Source organism: Sciurus vulgaris (genome assembly GCF_902686455.1).
Source record: "Sciurus vulgaris genome assembly, chromosome: 2".
NCBI lineage: Eukaryota > Metazoa > Chordata > Mammalia > Rodentia > Sciuridae > Sciurus > Sciurus vulgaris.
The window spans coordinates 126,879,232-126,900,588 of record NC_136462.1 but is presented as its reverse complement, the minus strand read 5'-3'; the positions used below and the strand labels follow the sequence as shown (position 1 = coordinate 126,900,588).

The 21,357-nt window shown below is 36.5% G+C and overlaps 1 protein-coding gene across 1 annotated transcript in view; it reads left to right on the top strand.

Annotated features, from left to right (window-relative positions):
• The window catches only part of GABRG3 (gamma-aminobutyric acid type A receptor subunit gamma3), a 707,345-nt gene that overhangs the window by 630,410 nt on the left and 55,578 nt on the right, over window positions 1–21,357 (top strand). Inside the window, exon 6 of the mRNA XM_079128443.1 lies at window positions 9,249–9,386. Within this exon, the coding sequence (XP_078984569.1) occupies window positions 9,249–9,386 (138 nt within the window). The remainder of the gene's footprint in view (window positions 1–9,248; window positions 9,387–21,357) is intronic.

Below are 21,357 nucleotides of genomic sequence, written 5' to 3'. Positions count from 1 at the left end.
GCAGGACAGATGTACTCACGCACACTTGTATTTAGGTTAGAATCTTTATAATATTTATAAAAGAAGCTACCCCCACAATTGAACTTCTCCTGGCTATTCTTGCTTGATTGTTCTTCTAAATAAAATTTATAATCAATATGTCCAGAAACAGGGGGAAAAAAAAAGTCTTCCAATCAGGTCCACGTTGAATTTATACTGTTACTTGGGAAGAATCAACATTTTTAGGTTGTTGAGTCTCCTATACAAGATCACCGTTTCTCCATTTATTCAATCTATTTTTGGCCCTGTACTAATTGTGGACTTCCTTTACAAAGTTTGCTATTTTGTTAAGTTTACGAAAGATATTTTATAACAAATTATTTGTTCTAATTCCATTCATTCTTTCTTTGTCATCTGGATACATATCTCTTTCTAATTGTATGACTCTAGTTTTTTAATTTATTTTTCTGGGAGTCTGTTGAATAATATGTCTAATATAATGATATAAAAAGAGGTATTGAATATCAATTAGTTTTAAATTTTTAAAAAAGGAAAGTTCTCTAATGATCTCCTATTAATTAAATTACTGGTTTTTAGGAAATCCATGTATCTATCTACCTACATACATACCTATGAAACATCCTTTAATTTCTAGGTGTTGAGTATTCTTAACATAAAGGTATACTGCATTTTATCAAATGCCTTTTACCTTCAATGGAAATGAACGTATAATAGGTTACTATTCATGAATTTCTTCTCTTTCATTCCTGCTCAAATCCAATTAGGCTGTAATGTATTTAAAATAATGTGCTGATGGATTCTATTAGCTATCATGTGAGGTTTTGTGTCAACATTTGCAAGTGAGATTGCTTCTCTTGTGCCTTGATTATCAGGCTGTATATCATTGTTATACTCACTATATAAAAATGCAATTAGATAGTTTTCCTCCAATTACTGCTCTCTAGACTGGTGAAGTAGCACTGACAGCATCTGATTGTTCAAGGTTTAGTCGAATTCCCTGAAGAGCCACCCGAGTCTGGCGTTTTTTCTCATAAGCTCTCTTTGCAACCTTCTATTTTTCTTCTGTGAAACCTAAATTGTTTTGAAAGAAAATTTGAAACTATGGAAAAGGAGAGAAATACTCCTGTCTTGGAGAATTAGAATCAGCAAAGTGAAATGTTTTACAAGGGAAAATGCTTTCTTATCTCGAAATGGTGTTGTTTGTTGAATCTGATTGTATTAAAAGAAGGAGACTGAGCTTCCTGACAGATTTTTGCCAGCCACTGAAACTGCAAATATCTGGCTCATGAATCAGTGATATTTTTATTTAATCTATGAAATATTCAATAGAAAAAGCTAGTTGGCCAGTTGTTACTTTTCTTCTTTCTAATATCTAATTTTTTATATTTCATTATTTAAGAAAAAAGAAATGATTTCTCTGTTTTCACCATAGGCAGCTAAAACAAGTTAGGTGAGAAATAAATTTTATTAGGTTTCCAAAATAATGTACAATTATGACTAGGACTGGGATTTTCTGGTATACTTTAGAGACTATTAAATCACAAAATGATAATTTAGATATTAGGTTTATGTCATTGTGTTAAACAAATAATGGTTATAAATAATATACCTTAATTTTAATGAAAACCGGGGACACTCATTAAGTAAATGCAAATGTAGGTGCTCAAGGTTTGAGCAGGGCTTGTCACCATCAAAACTCAGGCTAGAGCTTGGTACTCAACATGGAAATGTTGGAGTTGATGCCTTTAAGAGGCAATTAGGTTCTTAAGAGAGCTTACTGCTTTTCTTGAGGGGATGAGTTCAAGTTCTCATAAGACTGAATTGGTAACCTTGAGAGAGGGTTTTATAGAGCACGTTCAGGTTCTTGGCTTAGTCTTTCACTTCTTCTCTCACCATGCAATATCATCTACAGTCACTGCTCCCTGATCTTGCATGCGCTCCTACAGTGTGATACTCTTTGTCTGAAATAGTAAGGGCCTCACCAGAAGCCAACATCAGGACCATGTTCTTGAACCTTCAGGACTGTGAGCTATTTATGAGGTTTAAACCTCATAAAGTACCCAGCCTCAAGCTTTTTGTTAACACACACACACACACACACACACACACACACACACACCACACACACACACACACACACACACACACACACACACACACACGAGACAATATGCAGGGGTTAAAGTCTTTCTCTTTTTTGTCTTAGATATTTTTTAATATTATTTCTAGCATCAAAATATATTTAAAAATGCTTTGTTTTAGGGAATTCACACAGAGGGTCTGAAGATGGGCTTCCTCATCATCAGAGCCAGATAGTGCTGAAGAGCAGGTGCCTCCACTTTGAGCATGCTCCTTGGTGTGAACTTCAGTAATGCACCCCAATGTAAGGTCAGACAGACAAACTGATGGGAAGAATAGGAATTACCTTTGTTGATAAGAAAACTTTATTTTCCTAATCACAGGCATTATTTCTTTAAAAAATTGACAAGTAGTATTTGTTCATATCACAGAAAATGGACAGTTAAGAAGGAAGGTATTGCTCAAAATAATCTCAGAATGACTAATAAAATAAACACAAAAATAAGGTGTCCAGTGTCTGTAGTCCCAGCTACTTGAAAGGCCGAGTGGGGAGGATTGCTTGAGCCCGGAGTTCAAGGTAAGCCTGGGCTTCACAGTGAGATCAAGTCTCGAAAAATTCACTAATTAATAAAATAATTGCAATCAAATTTGGAAATATTTATCTGAGCATGTTTTAAGGAAATGTTACTTAAACATAAATATAAGATTAATATAAACATGAATGATGACTTTCATACAAAAATTTTAAAGTTCAGCATGTCAACAATACAACAAAATGCCAAGAAAGAGGAAGCAAATGAGGATGGAAATCCTTCTCTAATCACTCAAAATTATGACCAAAACTTTGCAGTGCCACCTCCAGGGCTTTAGAAAGACCCCTCCAAGTGAGGGTTCTATGGTCTCAGCTTCCTTGGCTCTGTGGTTTATCTACTTCTGCTCCAAGGCATTTTCTTCCTGGGTCTGGGGCTCATCATTAGCTGTGAAGCTTTCTTGGAAGTAAGAAGTGTTTTATAAATCGTCCTCCAAAGAACAAAGGTGTTTATTCCTTGTCTTCAGGGAAGATATGGTTGACACACTATTTTGTAGAACACTGACAATTCTTAGTAAGGTTCTTTTTGAAAGAACTACCATTATCTGCATTTCCAGAAAGATCAAGACCATAAACGCTTTGGAAAACAATTCCTTCTCTGCTTTTGAGAAAAATGGATTTGGTGACCAATGTGCTCTGTGAAGACTGTTTATAGTTTGAAGGCAACTATAAGTTGAGGAGCATGGATATTGGGAACATGACAATGAGAAGATCAAATGAGACAAGCAGGTGAAGGGAGAGACAAAAATTTCTATTCCGGCTCTTTCTAAGATGCATACTCAGTGTCTTTGTACCTCATCTTCCATATCTATAAAATGGGAACATCAATACCTATGCTGTTAGGATTATTGTGGGACTCACTGTCTAGAGACACCTTGGAATGTTCCTAAACTGCAATTGCAGATAAATATACAACATATGATGAAGATGATTTTGATGGTGAGGATTTTAATGGTGGTCATTATGATGATGATAGTGATGAAGATGAAGATGATGGTGATAGTGATGAAGAAGGTGATGTGATGATAGTGATAATGTCAAAGGTCAAAAGGCAAAGGCAAGACATTTAAGGAACTATTGTGACTGATTATTGGTTGATCACTTAATTATTATGAACCAAGAGTAAACCAAAGGGGCCCAAGCTTCCAAACAAGAATAATAACATGAAAGCAAGAACGATGACAAATAAATACCCAAAAATTCAGTGGGCATACACTGGAGTTCAAAATCTACAAAATTAGTCTATGAGAATCACTTAGCAAATAAGCAGCAGGAAGAAAAACAATATAAACAAAACCTGTAGTGCAGGAAGGAATATGATATCAAAGTTATCAAAATATATTACCTACAAAGTCTGGTTCACAACAAAATAACTACAAACCCTGAAAAGAAACAGAAAACATGTGACACATACATAGGGGAAAGTCCTGCAATAGACATTATCATTTATGAATCCAAGATGTTGGATGTATTAGAAAAAAGTTTAAATCAGCTAGCTTAAATACATTCAAATAACTAAAAGAAACCATGTCTAAATAATTCAATGGAAGTATGACAAAATATCTCACAAAATAAATGATATCAGTGAAAAGAAAGACAATTTTTAGAAGAACCCAATAGAAATTCTGGAGTTGAGAAATACAATGTCTAAAGTAGAAAACTCACTAGCTGGGTGCAACAACAATCTAAGAAGACAGAAGGAAGTATCAGAAAACTTGAGGATTGGGCAATGAAGATTACCCAGTGAAAGCAACAAAATGTAAAGTCAAGGGACAAAATATACAGAAACTCACATACCTGTCTGTGGCACATAGTAAGCCTATCAACAACCACATAATGGGAGTCTCAGAGAAGAACAGGGAAACAGGGACAAAATTATTTGAAGAAATGATGACCAAAAATTTGACAAAAACAGTCTATTAATCCAAGATGCTTAAGGAACTTGAATGAACTTAAAGAGATTGAGATTTATATATCATAATCAAGTTAATGATTTTGAAGACAAGGAGAAAAAAACTGAAAACAGGTAAGTCGAAATATAATTAACAAGAGATTTCTCAAAAGAAACTATGGAGACCATAAGACTATTAAATAACACCTTCAAAAGTGTTAAAAGAAAATTACTGTTGACCTATAATTCTATTCTTAGCAAAACTTACCTTCAAATATGAAAAAGAGAGTATCAAAACACCAGCCATATCCACACAAAAACTTGTCATGTATATTTACAGCAACTTTATTCATAATTGTCAAAATTTAAAAGAAATCAAGATGTCCTTAAGTATGTGACTGGATAAATACAATATGGCATATCCAGAAAATGGAATATTATTCAACACTAAATAGAAATGGACATTCAGGCCATGAAAAAATATGAAAGAAACTTAAACACATATTGCTCATAAACCAACATGAAATAGCCTCACACTGAATGATTTCAACTATATGATACTCTAGAAGAGCAAAATTATGTAGGCAGTAAAAATACCAGTAGTTTCCAGGTGCAAAGGGTGGACAGTAGGATGAATAAATGAACACAGAGGACATGTAGGTCAGTAAAACTACCATGCACGATATTATAATGGTGAATAGGCAACAAGAGTGAACCCTAATGTAAACTATGGACTCTGGTTGAGTCCATACATCACTATAGTCTCATCATTTGCTAACAAGTGAAACCACTCTGATGAGGGAAGTTGATAGTGGGAAAGGGGTATATAGGTCATCTCTGTACCTTTTGTTAGACTTGCTGGGAACCTAGAAATTCTCCAATACATAAAGTCAATTAAAAAGAAAAGGAAATCTAAAAATGGATAGTCATATAAATGTGCATCAATGTGAACATAATTCATGCTACTGAAGGGCACACTAAAAATGGTTAAAATGGTAAATTCTATATATGTGCACACACACACACATATATATCTCCACAATAAAAATATCCAGTTGCTTTCAAAAAACAAACAAAAAAAGATAAGGCACAGAATGAAAGAAAATATTTACAAACATATATCTGATAAAGGACTTATAGTCAAAATACATAAAGAACTCTTAAAATTCAACAACATAAAAACAACCCAATTTTAAATGAGCCAAAGATATGAGCAGACACCTTACCAAAGAAGACACATATGGCAAATAGAACCATGGAAATATGCTCAATATTGTCAGTCCTTAGAGAAATGAAAAATGAAATAACAGTAAGATCCACCTCACACCTACTACAATTTTTACAATCAAAACCACAGACACTAATGAAGTGTTGGATAAGATGTGAAGAAACTGAAATCCTCATATTTCACTGGGAGGATTTTAAGGTGAGTTATTTTTTAAAACAGTCTGGCAGTTTCTCGAAGTGTTAAACAGAGTTAGACTGACTCAACAATTCTACTCCTACATGTATACCCAAGAGTACAACACATATGTCAACACAAAATCCAATACACAAATGTTCATAACAGCATTATTCATAATAATGAAGTGAACTCAACCAAAACATCTGTCAACTGATGAGTGAATAAACAAAATATGGTATATACATACAATGGAATATTTGGTGATAAATAAGAATGAAGCACTGATGTATGCTGCAATATGAGTGAACTTAAGCACATTAAGCTAAGTGAAAGAAAACAGTTACAGAAGATTACATGTTTATGATTCCATTTATATGAAGTAAGCAGAATGAGCAAGTCTACACATACAACATATATTAATGGTTGCCTAGGACTAGGTGAATTACAAGGTGGTTGTGGGGAGGGGGAATGGGCAGTCACTGCTAATGGGTCTGGAGTTTCATTTTGGAAGGATGAAACTATTCTAAATTTAGAATATGATAGTGGTTGTACCACTTGGGAGTATACTAAAAGCCACCAAATTGTGCACATTTAATGTGTGAATTACAGCTCAATAAAGTTATTTTTAAGAACAAATTAAAAAGAATTATAGCATAGAGTTCCTTTTCTAATCACATCAGCCTATTAAGTATCTAAGTAAGTCAGGACAATGGCTAATAGCCAAGTAAAATGTTTCATGACTGTGTAGAGATGTTTCAATCTGAGTGTGAGAGCCCTGAGCTCAACCTTGTCAAGTTAGGATAGAGACAGTGTCCTGCTATGTCGGCAGTAATTTTAAAGGTTAACACATTGTCAGAAAGCAGAGGTATGTCTGTGCTCCATTTCACTGTTTGAATGAAGGAGCCAACAATGTCAGCAGAAAGGGGAAAACAATCAAGAAGGTTTGTCTTTAAGAGTTTTATGAACTGATCCAAATGTTCACTCATCAACGCTCAACCATTTTATTAATATTTTTGCTTAACTATGTATATACATCAATGCTTTTTTGTATTCAGGATAACTCACCAAATGGTGCAAACCTTTCTTCCTTCCAGAGTCCTGCCATCAGTGTCTAGGTTGATCAGCAAAAGGCCAGTAATACCAACCAATGCTGTTGGGTGTTTGGTAACAACTAGGACCTAGGCCTGCTGCTTGGAGTGAGGCATTGAGCAAAACCAGCTGCAGGGCCTGGTGATAGGACAGAACTTCTAAGAGATGCAAGCATACCAAGTCAGCCCTCTTGCACAGAGTGAATGGTGTTGTTCAAGCATGATTCATAACAGGGAACCCAGAAGTAGAAATGTAGTCAGAGAAGCAGGCACTTAGCCAACATCCAACTCATATTTAGGGAGCCATGGAACCCTAGTAACACCACCATCAGAAGTGGGGCAGAGTAACCACTCATGATGCCCCAGCCCTAGGAAGTTCACCAGTTCTGGGCCTAAGGCAACAGAAGCACCAGGATCTTGCTTCCAGAGGTAACTGACAATATAGGAACTGGTCTCTGGAAGACGTCCAAGTTTGCTAATCAAAACTAGAAACTAATCATATTAGTGCTGCCTTAGTTTTCTGTTGCTGTGAAACATATCTGAAGCTGGATAATTTGGAAGAAAATAGATTTATTTAACACAGTTCTGGTGGTTCAAGAGTGTGGCCTCACTGTTTGTTCAACTCCTGGTGAGGTCCTCATGCTGCTTTATACTGTGACAAACAGTGGAAAGAGGAAGTGGGAGTGTGGGGAAGGAGCAGATATGAGAGAATTAATAACAACCCACTCCTGTGCTCACCCAGTCCCTTCTTGACACTTGACCTAATCCCACAAGACTGAACCAGTCTTGAGGAAGACATTAATCTATTCATGAGGATGATGCCCTATAACCTCTCACAAGTCCCCACCTCTTGAAGTACTGTTACACTGGATCAAGCCTCCAGCACATAAACATGTGTCTTGAGGAGTTGGGGGCACATCCAAACCATATCAAGTGCTGGGAGTCAGTTGATGTCTTGTATCTGTGAATGATTGCCTTATTAAATATCATTCCTGAGATCTGGATGACCTAAATTCTGGGAAAGGGAGGAAGGTGTGATGAATGTGGGCCATGCTGTTAGATCTGTGGTGTCTGGGAGCCAGTGACACATTGACTGGCACCTTAACTCTTGAAAGGTCAATTACAGCCACTGGCTTTCCGAAGTTAAAGACATGAAACCAATGACCTCCCATTTACTGCATCCATACAGACAATGGCCAGGCTTGTGGCTGAAGAACACCTTATTGATTGTGAAGATCTACCCAGAGTTAGGTGGCACTACCCTTTGGTTTTGAGTTTCCATGTCTCTGAAAAAAACTGGAGAACAAACATGGCCTCTGTATTAGTCAGGGTTCTCTAGAGGAACAGAATTAATAGGAAATATGATTATAAAAAGGGAATTTATTAGATTGGCTCACACAACCAGAAGCTGGATAGTTCACAATGGCCATCTGCAGCTGGAGAGCTGGAAGAACCAGCAGCTGCCCAGTCAAAGAGGTAGAAGCCCCAGAACAAGAAGGATCAACAGTGCTACCCTAGTCTGAGACCAAGGCTTTTGGAAACTACCTGGAGAATTACTGGCAGAGTCTGCTTTGGAATAGTGAAGAAGCCAGAGTCCAAAATCCTCAGACAATGGAAGCAGCAATCAAGAACCCGTTCAAGAAGAACTGAACTTGCATCTGCATCTACTTCCTTGTTCTTTCCACTTTCATTCCATCCAAACCACCATCCTACTGGGCAGTGCTACCCACACTTATGGAGCATCTCCACTTCAGTTCACTATCCCATATTCCAATCATTCCTAGAAAAGCCCTCATTGACACACCAGAAGCCTCTTAATCATCGGTATCTCTTAATCCAATCAAGTTAACAATTCATATTAACCATTACAGCCTCACATTCTTAGTCCTGTTAAGTGAACAGAATTAAAGGGGATTGAAGGGAAGAGAGGGTAAATGGGAATAGGAAATAAAGTAGAATAGATTGGGCATTACTTTTCTATATACATATATGAATATACCACTAATGTAACTCCACATCATGTACAACCAGAAGAATGGGCAGTTATACTCCATATATGTATAATATGTCAAAATACACTCTACTCTTATCTATAACTAACAAGAAAAAAATTTTTAAAGTGAGCAGAACTACAATTTGACATTAGTGATTTATAAATCTCCATCTCTAAGTGCTAATATTTTTGTCTGTTTTTAGATGGCTACCCCAAAGAAGAAATGATTTATAGATGGAGAAAAAATTCAGTTGAGGCAGCTGATCAGAAATCATGGCGGCTTTATCAGTTTGACTTCATGGGCCTCAGAAATACCACAGAAATCGTGACAACTTCTGCAGGTAGGAATTAATAAAAAGGTACAGCTCTCAAAGAGTTCTGTTTTTTATTTTTTGTTTTTGTTTTCCTTACCTTTTCTTCCCCTGAGGCCTAAGACTATATCTAGTCAGAAACTTAATGTGGAATCTTTTAATGTGTATGTTTTCAACTAATTATGTTAGGGCCACCATGATACACAAGTGATACTTGAGACAAAACAACTAATTCAAAAGTGAAAATATTTTAAGTGTTTTAATTGGGATGAGAGAGATATAATTAGGATTTATTGATACTTTGGAAGCAGAACTATGTTTGCATTGTTTATAAACCAAACTAGGATTATTCAATACCATATTTGTATAAACCAATCATACTAATGAAGTTCTATAACTTTCCACATACATGATAAGAACAAACATGATTGAGAATTTGCAAATAAAAGGAGCTGGTGTGAAATGTGCTTTGAGTTTTTGTTTCTAGCTTCTTCCTTTTATTCTAGTGTATTTCATCTTGAATTTTGAAATTCTTTTTCAATAGATTGAGCATAATAATTAGCTACCAATTTGATTTTTAAGTGATCATTTGTGCATATTATAAAGCATATAATTAGATGAAAAGATACTTTGCATATTAATATGTTTTAATTTTGTTGTTTTATGTTTATGTCTGCTTTTCAATTTTGGTATTTACTTATTCCTATGGCCCACTAGTTTGCAAATGATTGTATTTAGGCAGGATGTCAGATACAGATTGAGGTTAAAGTCAACTTCTCTACAGATATTATTAGTACAATGCATAATTTGTTCACTTTTAAAACCCTCTGATAATATTCTTCATTGACAACTAGATTAAGATGTCAGATTTTATAATTAATTGTAAATGTGCTGACAGGACACTACAAATTCTTGGTACAGTTGCAAAACAGAGATCCATTCATACAACAAGAATGGTCCTGACGAAGCTACCTAATTGAAGAAAAAAAACAAAAGATTTCCTATGGGTGTCATGATGGTGCAGTTGAGAAATGGGATCTATGTTTAAATATTAAACAATGACAAGGTTAAAAAAAGATCATAACTTACTTAAGTGAACTCTGGTGGCAACATGAAAAGAAATGTGTTAAAGAAGTCTCTTCCCAGTTATGATCCCAGTTATGAGTCCCCTACATTAACAATCGAATAGCACTCTGAGAGGATGGACTGTTCCAGCAGAGGAGTGGGGTGTAAAGTTGCAAGAGTGTTACCAAATAGAGGATTATTCTGTACTTAAATGCCAAGAGTGGAGGCTGAGCTTCTCTTCCTGGTGTTGTTGGCAAAAGGATGTTAAACAAAAGGAAATAGAAAACAATTGGCTCAGGGGTTTTGAAAATGATTGCAAAGGAACACTAGCTCAGGGAAGTAGCCAACAGAAGGAGCAGTAGAGTTGAAGTGATCAATTCTGATCAAGTAATGTGTGAGGTGTTACTGTGACTTACAAAGAAATTAGAATGGATCTACATCCATACTCTTTAAAAGTTTCACAACCGTGGTGCCCCATGCCTATAATCCCAGTGACTCAGGAGGCTGAGATAGGAGGATTACAAGTTCAAAGCCAGCCTCAGCAACTTAGTGAGGACCTAAGAAACTTAGCAAGACATTGTCTCAAATTTTTAAAAAGTATAAAGGACTAGGGATGTGGCTCAGTGGTAAAGTACCCCTGGGTTCAATCCCCAGTACCAAAAAATTTCACAACCCTGAACATTCAAATAATTTGTAAAATAACCAAAAAAAAGTATCATTTTATGGTTATACTTATAATCATAAAAAAAGGAAAACCTCCTTGGGATGATAAAAAAAATTTCCACTCATATGTTCATTAATTAATCTTCTATGCATTATTAGCCATTATAAGTGTACCATCACAGCATTAACATAACAGATCTAACAAGAGAATCACTATTCGTTGTTGGCTGAATCCAGACCATGTGAACCAAGAAAGGGATTCATTAGTACTACAATATGTATTTACTGGAAAAAAAGAAGAAGTAAAAAAAAAAAAATGTGGATAACTTTTGTGCTTGTCAGTTTTCTATTACTATAACAAATACTTGTGAAAATCAACTCATAAAGAGAAAAGATTTATTTTGTCTAATGGTTTTAGAGGTTTTGGTCTATAATCAATTGTTCCCATAATTTTGGGCTAATCATGAGGCAACACAAAATGGCAGAAGCACATGACGGAGTAAAACCATTCTCCTCATGTCTGGGGAATCTGAAGAGAAGAAGAGTCTGGGGTCCTACTACCCTTTCAATGTCATGCCCTCAGTAAAGTCCTTGCACTGAGGCTCACCTCTCAAGGGTTTCACAATCTCCCAACAGCACCACTCCAGGGAACAAATCTTCAACATATAAGCTTTTAAGGGAAATTCCAGATTCAAACTGTAGCACTCTTTTTATGTTATTCTCTTATTTGTTAGTCCCATTCTTATGTGGTCATGTCTCCAAGTATAAAAACCAAAACCAAAATTGCCTGTATCTCCAAAACTGTATCTACTGGTAGCAACAGTTGACCTTCATACCCTGGAGATGAATTCAACTCAGGTGGATTTCATGTTATTCAATGTTTCCTAATAACATTCTTAGCTTCACATCATCTTTTTAAGATCCCCAGAGTGGTCTTAGAAATATTGTTTCTGTTGGAAGTTCTGACCTGATAATCCACTTATTACTAAGGGAATTCCCAGGTCATCCCACACTGTTTGAAATTTAAGGTTAATGGGACTCATGTCCAGACCTGACAGATCTTAAAAGGAGGCACTCAGCTTCTTCTTACCCTAAAGCAGCATGATAAGTACCTAACTTTGACTTGTTGGTGAGCTTTTTCATAATCTTTTAAAAGTAAATAGAACATTTTATTATAACCATTTATTTATTCATTTATCGAAACCCCATTTTGCAGAGGGAAAACTTAAACCCCTAGTGATGATGAAGGACTGCAAGAAGGTGCAAGAAGGGTGGATGAGATAATTTCCTGTATGTAACTATGTAGCACTGCTGCAGAGTCAAGATAAAGTGAGAGAGGAGAGTGGTAGTCAGAGCCTGCAAACACAAGAGATCATGCTGTGCCTGTGGCTGGGTGTGTTATTCTCTGTATGCTTTTCTGGTCACATTCAGCATCAATTGAGGTGTTAACAGACTGATAAATATTCATAAAACACAACTGCTTGCTAAATGTGGCTGCCATTTTTACCAGGTGGAGGATCACCCATGGTGTTGGCATTTTAGAAGATCTGCCAGATCAAGGTCTTTTTGTAGACAAATGCTATTCCTTGTTTTAAATCTCCTAACTCAAAATAATGATGATGGCAAGAACACACAGAGTTGTCCCTCGGTATCCTCAGGGGATTGGTTTCAGGATCTCCACAGATGCCCACATCCACAGACACTCATCTCCTTTGTATAAAATGGCATGGTATTTGCATATCAACTATGCACATCCTCCCATATAATGTAAGTCATGTCTATATTGCTTATAATACAGAATACAATATAAATGCTATGTAAATAATTATTATATTGTTTGATGAATGACAACAAAACAAAATCTCTACATTTTCAGTACAGGCACTACTTTTTTTTCTGAATATTTTTGATCTGCCCTTGGTCAAAAGGTCAAACACACATAATCCCTTTCTTCCAAGAAGATTAAAGCATTGGCAGCACTATCTCATTGATTTTCACAATTATTTTGAAGTTTAAAGAGGATAGAGGATATTTTTATTCCATATCTTTAAGTCTATGTAAATAATTCTGCTAGGGAATTTATTTTAAAAGGAAAAATTGAAAAACTTCAGCATCATGAGTCTCCAGGTGCTTTACCAACACCAGATACCTTAAGGTGAACTGCCTTAAATCATCATTTCCACTGTCATCACTCCAGGCTTGATGTCCTTTGGACATGACCCTAAACAGACTTTCATTTGACAGGTTCTACTTTTCTGTGTTGATATAACAAAAGTATCAAAAATATTCTTCAGATCACTCTAAATAACATTGATAAAATACAAAGCATATGTTTGCTTAAAATGTATAAAGACTGTTCAAGAACTAATAATTGTATGGGTTTCTTGGGGCTGTAATAATAATGTTACAAATGGAGGGTCTTAAACCTCAGTTTTGTATCTCAATTCTGGAGGTTGGAAGTCTAGAATCAAGGTGTTAGCAGCTCTGATTCTTTTCAAGGCTTGTTCCAGGCCTTTCTCCTTGACTTCTAGTGCTATTCTTTATGTGACTTCACAGTCTTCCCTCCCAGTCTGTCTCTATCCCTGAATTTCTCCTTTTTATAAGGACATTAGTCATATTGGATTAGAGCTTGCCCTAATGACTTCATCCTATCTTGATCATCTACAAAGATCCTCTTTCCAAATAAGGTCACATCTACACATCCTGGGGGACAGGACTCCAACACTTTTAGGGGACAAATTTAACCCACTGCAATAACCTGGGAAGTGTAGCACACTCTGAGGAACAACATTTCACTTGCATTTAGAAGGGAGATTTTCTCTTTGTTCCAGACTCAGTCTTTCTACTTGTATTCTCTAGTATTGAGCAGGTTTCAGTCCTTCCATCAACCTATGTAGATGGTTTGTCCATACAGTGAGAAAACAGGCTTTGGGCCAGTGCTTCTCAGGGTTTAGCAAGCTGGGAGCTACTGAGTGGTAACACCTGGTTCATGAGGCCACATCTCAATCTCACCCAGGGTGGGTGAAGACCAGGGGTCTATATTTCACAGAGCCCTCTGGGGGTATCTCCTGATGCCAAAGTTTGAAAATCACTAAGCTACCCCAATGTTAATGACTATAACTGTAAGATATTATAAAAATCACATTCCTATGGGATCATAACCAATGAAGAATGATATTCCTACTAAATGTGGTGTGTTGGTTTGGTTACTGATATTTTTGGATAGTCTTCACAGTTTTTCTGTCTTCCTCAACTATTCCCCAAGGATGATTGTCAGCTGAGATATCCTAAAGGCAATGCTACCCAAGGAGCAATACAAACACCCAGACCTTGGTTTCTAATACCATTCTCAAGGAAAGGAATCAGGTCCTGTTGGAGAAATGGCTGACTATAGATCTGGAGTAAGAAATTTGCAAAATGAGCCTGAAACATCTTATAGTGCTGGAAAATAATGCTAAAACATTCACTTCATACACAAAAGACTAGAGGTATATCAAGGAGACACAGGATCAGCTAAAAGACATGCCAATTGTCAAAATTAAAAACACAACCAGTCAAATATATATAGCAGTATTGGATTAACCCTAGGTATAAAATAAATATTAATGAGCCACAGATATGAATAAATGATTACATACATAAGGGGAAAAAATAGACAAATCTCTCATGCAGAATTGCCAATAATTTATGTAGATAGTATGCCTTTAAGGAGATAGTGTATAACCTCCATTTAAGAATGGACTGCACACAGTGACTTCCTTGCAAAGAGTGCAGTAGAGAAAGGAGGGGGAATGATTCAGTGAAGATAAGTCACAAACATTATCTCAGCCAGGTGATCCTGGGTTAACATCACCAGTGCTGGATTACGCTGACAGCATGTGTCCTTAACATGATGGAATGTTTATTGGTACTTTACCTCTACTGTCTTCCCTGACTCCAAACACACAACCTCTGACTATTACTAAGAAAATATCAAACAAATCACAATTAAGGAATATTCTACAAAACTTTCAAGGTCACCATGAAAAAGGAAAATCTGAGACAATGTTACAACCAATAGGAGCCTGAGGGTAAATGACTACTAAGACCAATACAGTACCCTAATTAAGGTCGTGGAACACAAAAAGGACATTAGGGGGGAAACTGAGGCAATATGAATAAAATATAGACTTTAACAATAATGTATTAATATTGGTTCATTAATTATGACAAATAGACTATATCAATGTTTGTGTTAATAACAGGGGAAACTGGGGGTAGGGTGTATGGGAATTCACTGTACTATGTCCACACTTTTTTTGGAAATCTAATATGGGTGTCAAATGAAAAGTTTACTTAAAGAAGGAATCTGTGCTGGGCATAGTGGTGCACATTTGTAATCTCAGTAGCTCCGGAGAGTGAGGCAGGAGGATAGTAAGTTCAAAGCCAGCCTCAAAAATTTAGTGAGGTCTTAAGCAACTCTGACTCTAAAAATATAAAAAAGGGCTGGGGATATTGCTCAATGGTTAAGCATCCCTGGGTTCAATCCCTGGTACCAAAAAAAAAAAAAAAAAAAAAAATGCAAAGAAAAAAAAATAAGAAAGGAATCTGTGATATATAATGGTGAAATTCTAGTTCAGCCATTATTGACTGGTTTATAGGGAACCAGTCATAGACATACACTGGGAAAAGTTGATATATTAACATTAAGATCTGTCTAAAGATATCAGATAAGTGCTGACACAACTATGACTTGAGGAACAATATCCTGCAGAAGGAGACACTGCACAGAGAGGGCCCCCCCTGAAAACTTCTTTCAGTCTACTTGCTGAGCATCTGGAAAAGGAGCATGAACTAAAGTGTCAGGGTAAAGAATCTGGAAATCAAGTTGTTATGATTTGGGTTGTAGCCTCAGTGAGACTGAGTCATTGGAGGCTTTCAGCATTATCTCAGGGAGAAAGAAAAAGGAAAAGGAGGGAAGGAAGAGTCAGTACTCCACTTCGGACATTTTCTGGGTTGTGAAACGGTGAGGAGGAGAGGAAGGAGGCAAGCAAAACCCTCTGGAAGGCAGAATCTACCGGTGTTGGCAAGACAAGGGTCATCACTGAGAGTGCACAGGAGTACGGATTGTGAGCACACCAAGCTCTGTGAGAACCTGGGAGGGTTATCTCCCGAGCAAGTGTGAATAGACCAGAAAAAGCTGTGGCTCCGCCTTGTACTTTCTCTGCACCTGACTGTAGGACATGCTTAGCTCCAAGTGCATGGGCCAGAAAGGGAAATGATGAATCCTCTCTGAAGAACAAAAAAGTATTTTTTTTTCTTAGAAATTTCCATACAAAATACATGCCATTGACAAATGACCAAAAGCCCAAAGAAAAACAATAGAGGACACCAAAAGACCCAAGGTGATTAAGATGTTTGAGTTGTCCAACAAGGATTTTAGAATGGAAGTAACTAATGTAATTTTAAGAGAACAGAGGAAAAGAATAAATGAAAATATGGTTAACTTCACCAGAGAACAGAATTCATGATGAAAAAAAGAACCAAATGGATATCTTAGAAAGAAAATTTCAGAATTTTAATTAAGAATACAAAATACAGATTACATCTTAATTAAGTAAAGGAGAAAATAAAACCACTTAGCTATATAATCAATCAATAGTAAATATCAAATATAAAGAAAAAATAGAAATAATCTAAAAATTAAGAATGCAATAAATATGTGAGATCATATATAAAATGCCCACATGTGTAATTGGTAAAGAAAAAGAAATTAAATCCAAATGTAATTAGATTCCTAAAAATAGAGGCCATGAAGAATGAGTTAGAAGGAATAGCTAAGGAAAGAATGGCTTAGAATTTCACCTAAGTGGATGAAAAACATGAAATTACACACTCAAGAGTGCCTGTCACCTACAGAGAATGAATGCAAAGAAAACCATTGCACTGCTGAACCAAGGCAGAAGGTTTGTCTTTAAAGTATCTAGAGAAAAAAGACACATTACCTTCACAGGAGCAAAGTTAACATGATGTCCAACATTCCCTCAGGAATCATGGCAGCCAACAGACAATGGAATTCAAAGTGTGGAAAGAAACAAATTTATATTTTAAAAAATAGCCAATAAAAATAAAGGCAAAAGAGTAATGTTCTCATACTAAAGGAAATAAGATTGATTTTGTGATCTCTGTAGCAAGCTGGTTCCCCCTCTCGTCTAAAGCCTTTAAGATATTTGCAATCTGATCTATTTCTTTGCCATTCTAAGGCTGTCCCAAATGTCCATTTGAACCTGAGTCTAATTGTCAGAAATAATGTGGGGAGGAAACACAGCATCTTTGGTCCTGGGTTTGAAATCATCTACAGCAAGCTATGTGAGATAGAACCAGAAATGTGAGGCATGCTTTGCAGTGGACATACTTACCACAACTCTAGGGCATGCAGACGGCTTGATAGTAGAAGCATTCCTAGCAAAGACTCCCTGATACCTGAGGATAAGATTAAGTTGGAAACTGAAACCCAAAGTTAATTGTATTAGTAGCTCCCCTCCTGGTTCCTATTTCATTACAAGACCCCACAGAGGTCCCCTAAGTTATCACAGTCAAATAACAAAACAAAACATAAAACCCAGGAGAAAAAGTTGCTCTTCCACAGTTATGTCAAAAGTTACATAGCTTGATGTGTACAACCAATATTTTTGAAGTCGATTTGAGCTTTAAGTTTACTAGCTACTCTAAGACAGTTTCCAAACTCAAAAAAAAATAAAGCTCTGTGTATGAGGTTATGAGGTTTTAGATATTATCACTGTTCAACACTCCACCTCATTTCTAAAAAACGTATTTTCTCTGACTGCCCACTGAAAAGAGTGAGCACAGAAGGCAGGAGTGTCAGCACTATCCTCAGACATCCTATGTTTGAATGCACCTGAACTGCTTACCTGCTTTCTGACCTCAGGCATTTCCTCTGACCCATCCGTGGGCTGTTGTTGTAAAGGAGAAGGAAAAAAAAATGCCTTCTCCTTAGTATGGTTGTTGTAAATGTATGTGAGCTAACATATGCCAAGTACATAATTGCCATCCATAAATAGAAATATTGTCTATTATTATTGCCTTAATGTACTTCCTGTGAGAAAGAATTGAGATATTTACATCTTGACTTCCCTTAGTAAATAGTCCACTAAATCAGCTGCTAGCACTGTGTTCAATGAGACATGCTTTAACAGGGAACTATAGTGAAATTTATATCTCAAATGCAAATGAAATATATGTTTAAAATAACTCCCGTAGAAGTCTAAAAGTGGTTTCTTCTTGACTTTTTGTCATATTTGTCTGAATGCGATCTGGGTAATAAATCAGTCTGGGTTTTCAAGTCATCATTCTAAAAATAGTGACAGTATCTTTGTTCACAAGATTAAGTGAAAAATCTTTCAAACCCGCTGTGAATCATCCTCCATCTCTAATTCAGAGAGGAAATGTGGAAAAATTCTGCTTGGTCTAATGAACTGCTCGTATGCTAAAAAAAAATAAAATTTGAAATTCTGGAACAGAAATCATATCTGAATATATCTGTTCTTTTAAAATCATATTTAATCAATTACTCTGCCATGAGATCTAAATAAAATATAGTATGTATTATAGGGTGACAATAATATTCATACATCATAGCATTTATGGCTTTCATTTAGTTTTTTTCTGTACAGTTTGAGCAAGCTAAGACATATGTCATTACCTTTATTTCTCAAGGATGAACTGAACCTGAGCAGATTTCAGGCATGGCATACAGCAGTGGACCCAATATGTGCTATGGCTGAGCTTAGGCTCTCACTGGAAGACCAGTGGTTTTCCATGATATAACTGCTAGAAAGAGTGAGTTTTACTTCCTACAACCTACCCCCAGTTTTCAGAACATTTTATTTCCTCTAGTCCAGTGTTCGACTGTGGCCTTTAAAGCTTCATTATTTGATATATTCACTGGCATAGATGATATTTTATATTCCTTTTTTCCATTATGGAGTTACATTACTGCTTCAAATCATTTTATCAAAAAAGCAGTCTTAAATCAGTACACTGACATACAGAATATGATCATTTAAAATTATTGCTGTAGTTTGGATCTTGAATGTACTCCAAAGGCCAGTGTGGTAAAGGCTTGTTCCCTAAGGAGTTGTTATTGGGAGGTAATGGAAACTTGAAGAGGTAGAGCCTAGTAGGAGGTCTTTGGGTCACTGGGAGCATGCCCTTGAAGGAGGCTTTGGGATCCTGACCCCTTACTCCTCCCTTCTCTTGCTCTCTGGCCATGAGATGAGTGTTTTTGCTCCACCCTGTCCTCCTGCCATGATGTGCTTCCTTACCACAGAGTCAACTGAATATAAACTAGAACCTCGAGCTGTGAGCCACAATAAACCTTTTCTCTTTATAAGTTGATGATCTCAGGCATTTTTTAAAGTAATGCAAATCTGACCAGCCCAATTATCTATAATATCCACCACTACTTTATTGTTGAGATATAGAACTCTGGTAAGTATTTCTCTAGAATATCAACATGCTCAAGATGCTCACAAACATTCATCGGCTCACATGCTCTTTCGATGATGCTACAGCTCTTTAAGGTGGTGAGGCTACTATCTCATTGTATAGATAACAAACTGAGATTTTAAGATGTTTTCATGAAAATCAATGTCAAGCAATCCTGGTATTAGCTTCAAGATAGCTGTAGAGTGCTTCTATTGAGTGAAACCATTGAGAATGTGCTGGAGAGACTTGCACCTGATAAAAGTAAAACAACCCTTGAAGTCCTGTGCTGAGGCAACTGAAGCACTTGCTCCTGCCCATAACCTCATAAGCACTGCACACCTTTACTCTCCAACACACACACCATTCCCTCCCAATCAATCTGGTTAATTTCAGTCATCCCTAGCCTCTTAAACATTGATGCCACTCCTCCAGGAAGCCATTTTTAAGAATGTCTCCCCCTTCCCAAAGACTAGGCTAAGTAGACAGCCATTTACCTCCATAGCACCTTTGTTTTGCCCCATGGTGGCACATGCACATTGCATATTATGGTAGACATTCTCAAACACAGAGTTCGAGAAGGTGAACCCCAGAGCCATCTTCCCTGGGCTTTAATGCCAGGCCTGCACTCAAGATATGTCATCTTGGATGTGTTATCTTACCCCTCTGAGACTCATTTTCCTCTTCCACAAAATGGAGAGGTCAATACTAGCTCTTGCCTCCTAGGTGAGGACCTTGTCAAGATTAAATGAGTCTGAAAGCAGCCAGCAATCATTACCTAGTGTTAATTTTACATGTTTCCCAATATATTTGCCTATTGGCATCCCAGGGAAACTAGCAAAATAATTAGCTCAAAGAAAGCACTTGCATGTTTGGAAGAGAAAATAATGCTTAATCTGTTTAGCAAATCAGTCAAAAAGATAAATATATCACTTTGAAAACACTTAACTGACATCTTAGAAAAATTAATGTGGGCACATTATGACCGAGGCTATTGTGTTTTGATATTGTAGTAGTTCTGTTTCACCTCTGTTTATAGTTTTATTATTTAAAATTTAATCAAGGGATACTTTTATCTACTTTGTACTTTACAGATGAAAATTACTTTTGGCATGTAGATACAAATGAATGAACTAGAATTTGTGAAAGTAGTAAAGAGATTAACTTCAATTCTTTGAAAAAATATATACATTCTCCACACCAACACATAGTTTATTCTATTGTTCTTTTCTATGTAAACACTACATGCTTTCTACTGAATTCAGATTTAGGAAGTCCTTTCTGTTTCTGTGTTATTTGGAAACTGGATGTCCTAGGTGGGGAGTTCATCCCTTAGGAGACCCCTGGGGTGTCCAGGAGTTTAAGTAGTTAATCTCCATTCAATTCATCTGGAATATTTTTTTCTCTCTTCCATTTTCTACCTTAATCAGTAGAGAATCTTGGTAAATGCAGGCCTGTTTCCCAAGATAAATGAACTTCCACTTTCCAGTGTCCCTCATCCCTCATGATAATGAGGATAGCATGATATGCAATCAGTCTGGTAACCTGGGCAGTATTCCTCTTTGTCAAATGACACTTTTCTTATTGTTTTAGTTTTTAAGGATTGTCACTGATCAAACACTTCAGTGCAAGAAATCTTGTGTGGACCCAAGGTTGTTTTTTGAATAATAACTCTGCTTGCTCTTTTTCTTTCTTTCCTTCCCCCTTTCCTTCCTTCCTTTCTACCAGGGATTGACCCAGGGCACTTAACCACTGAGTCACATGCCTGGATCTTTTTTTTTTTTTTTTT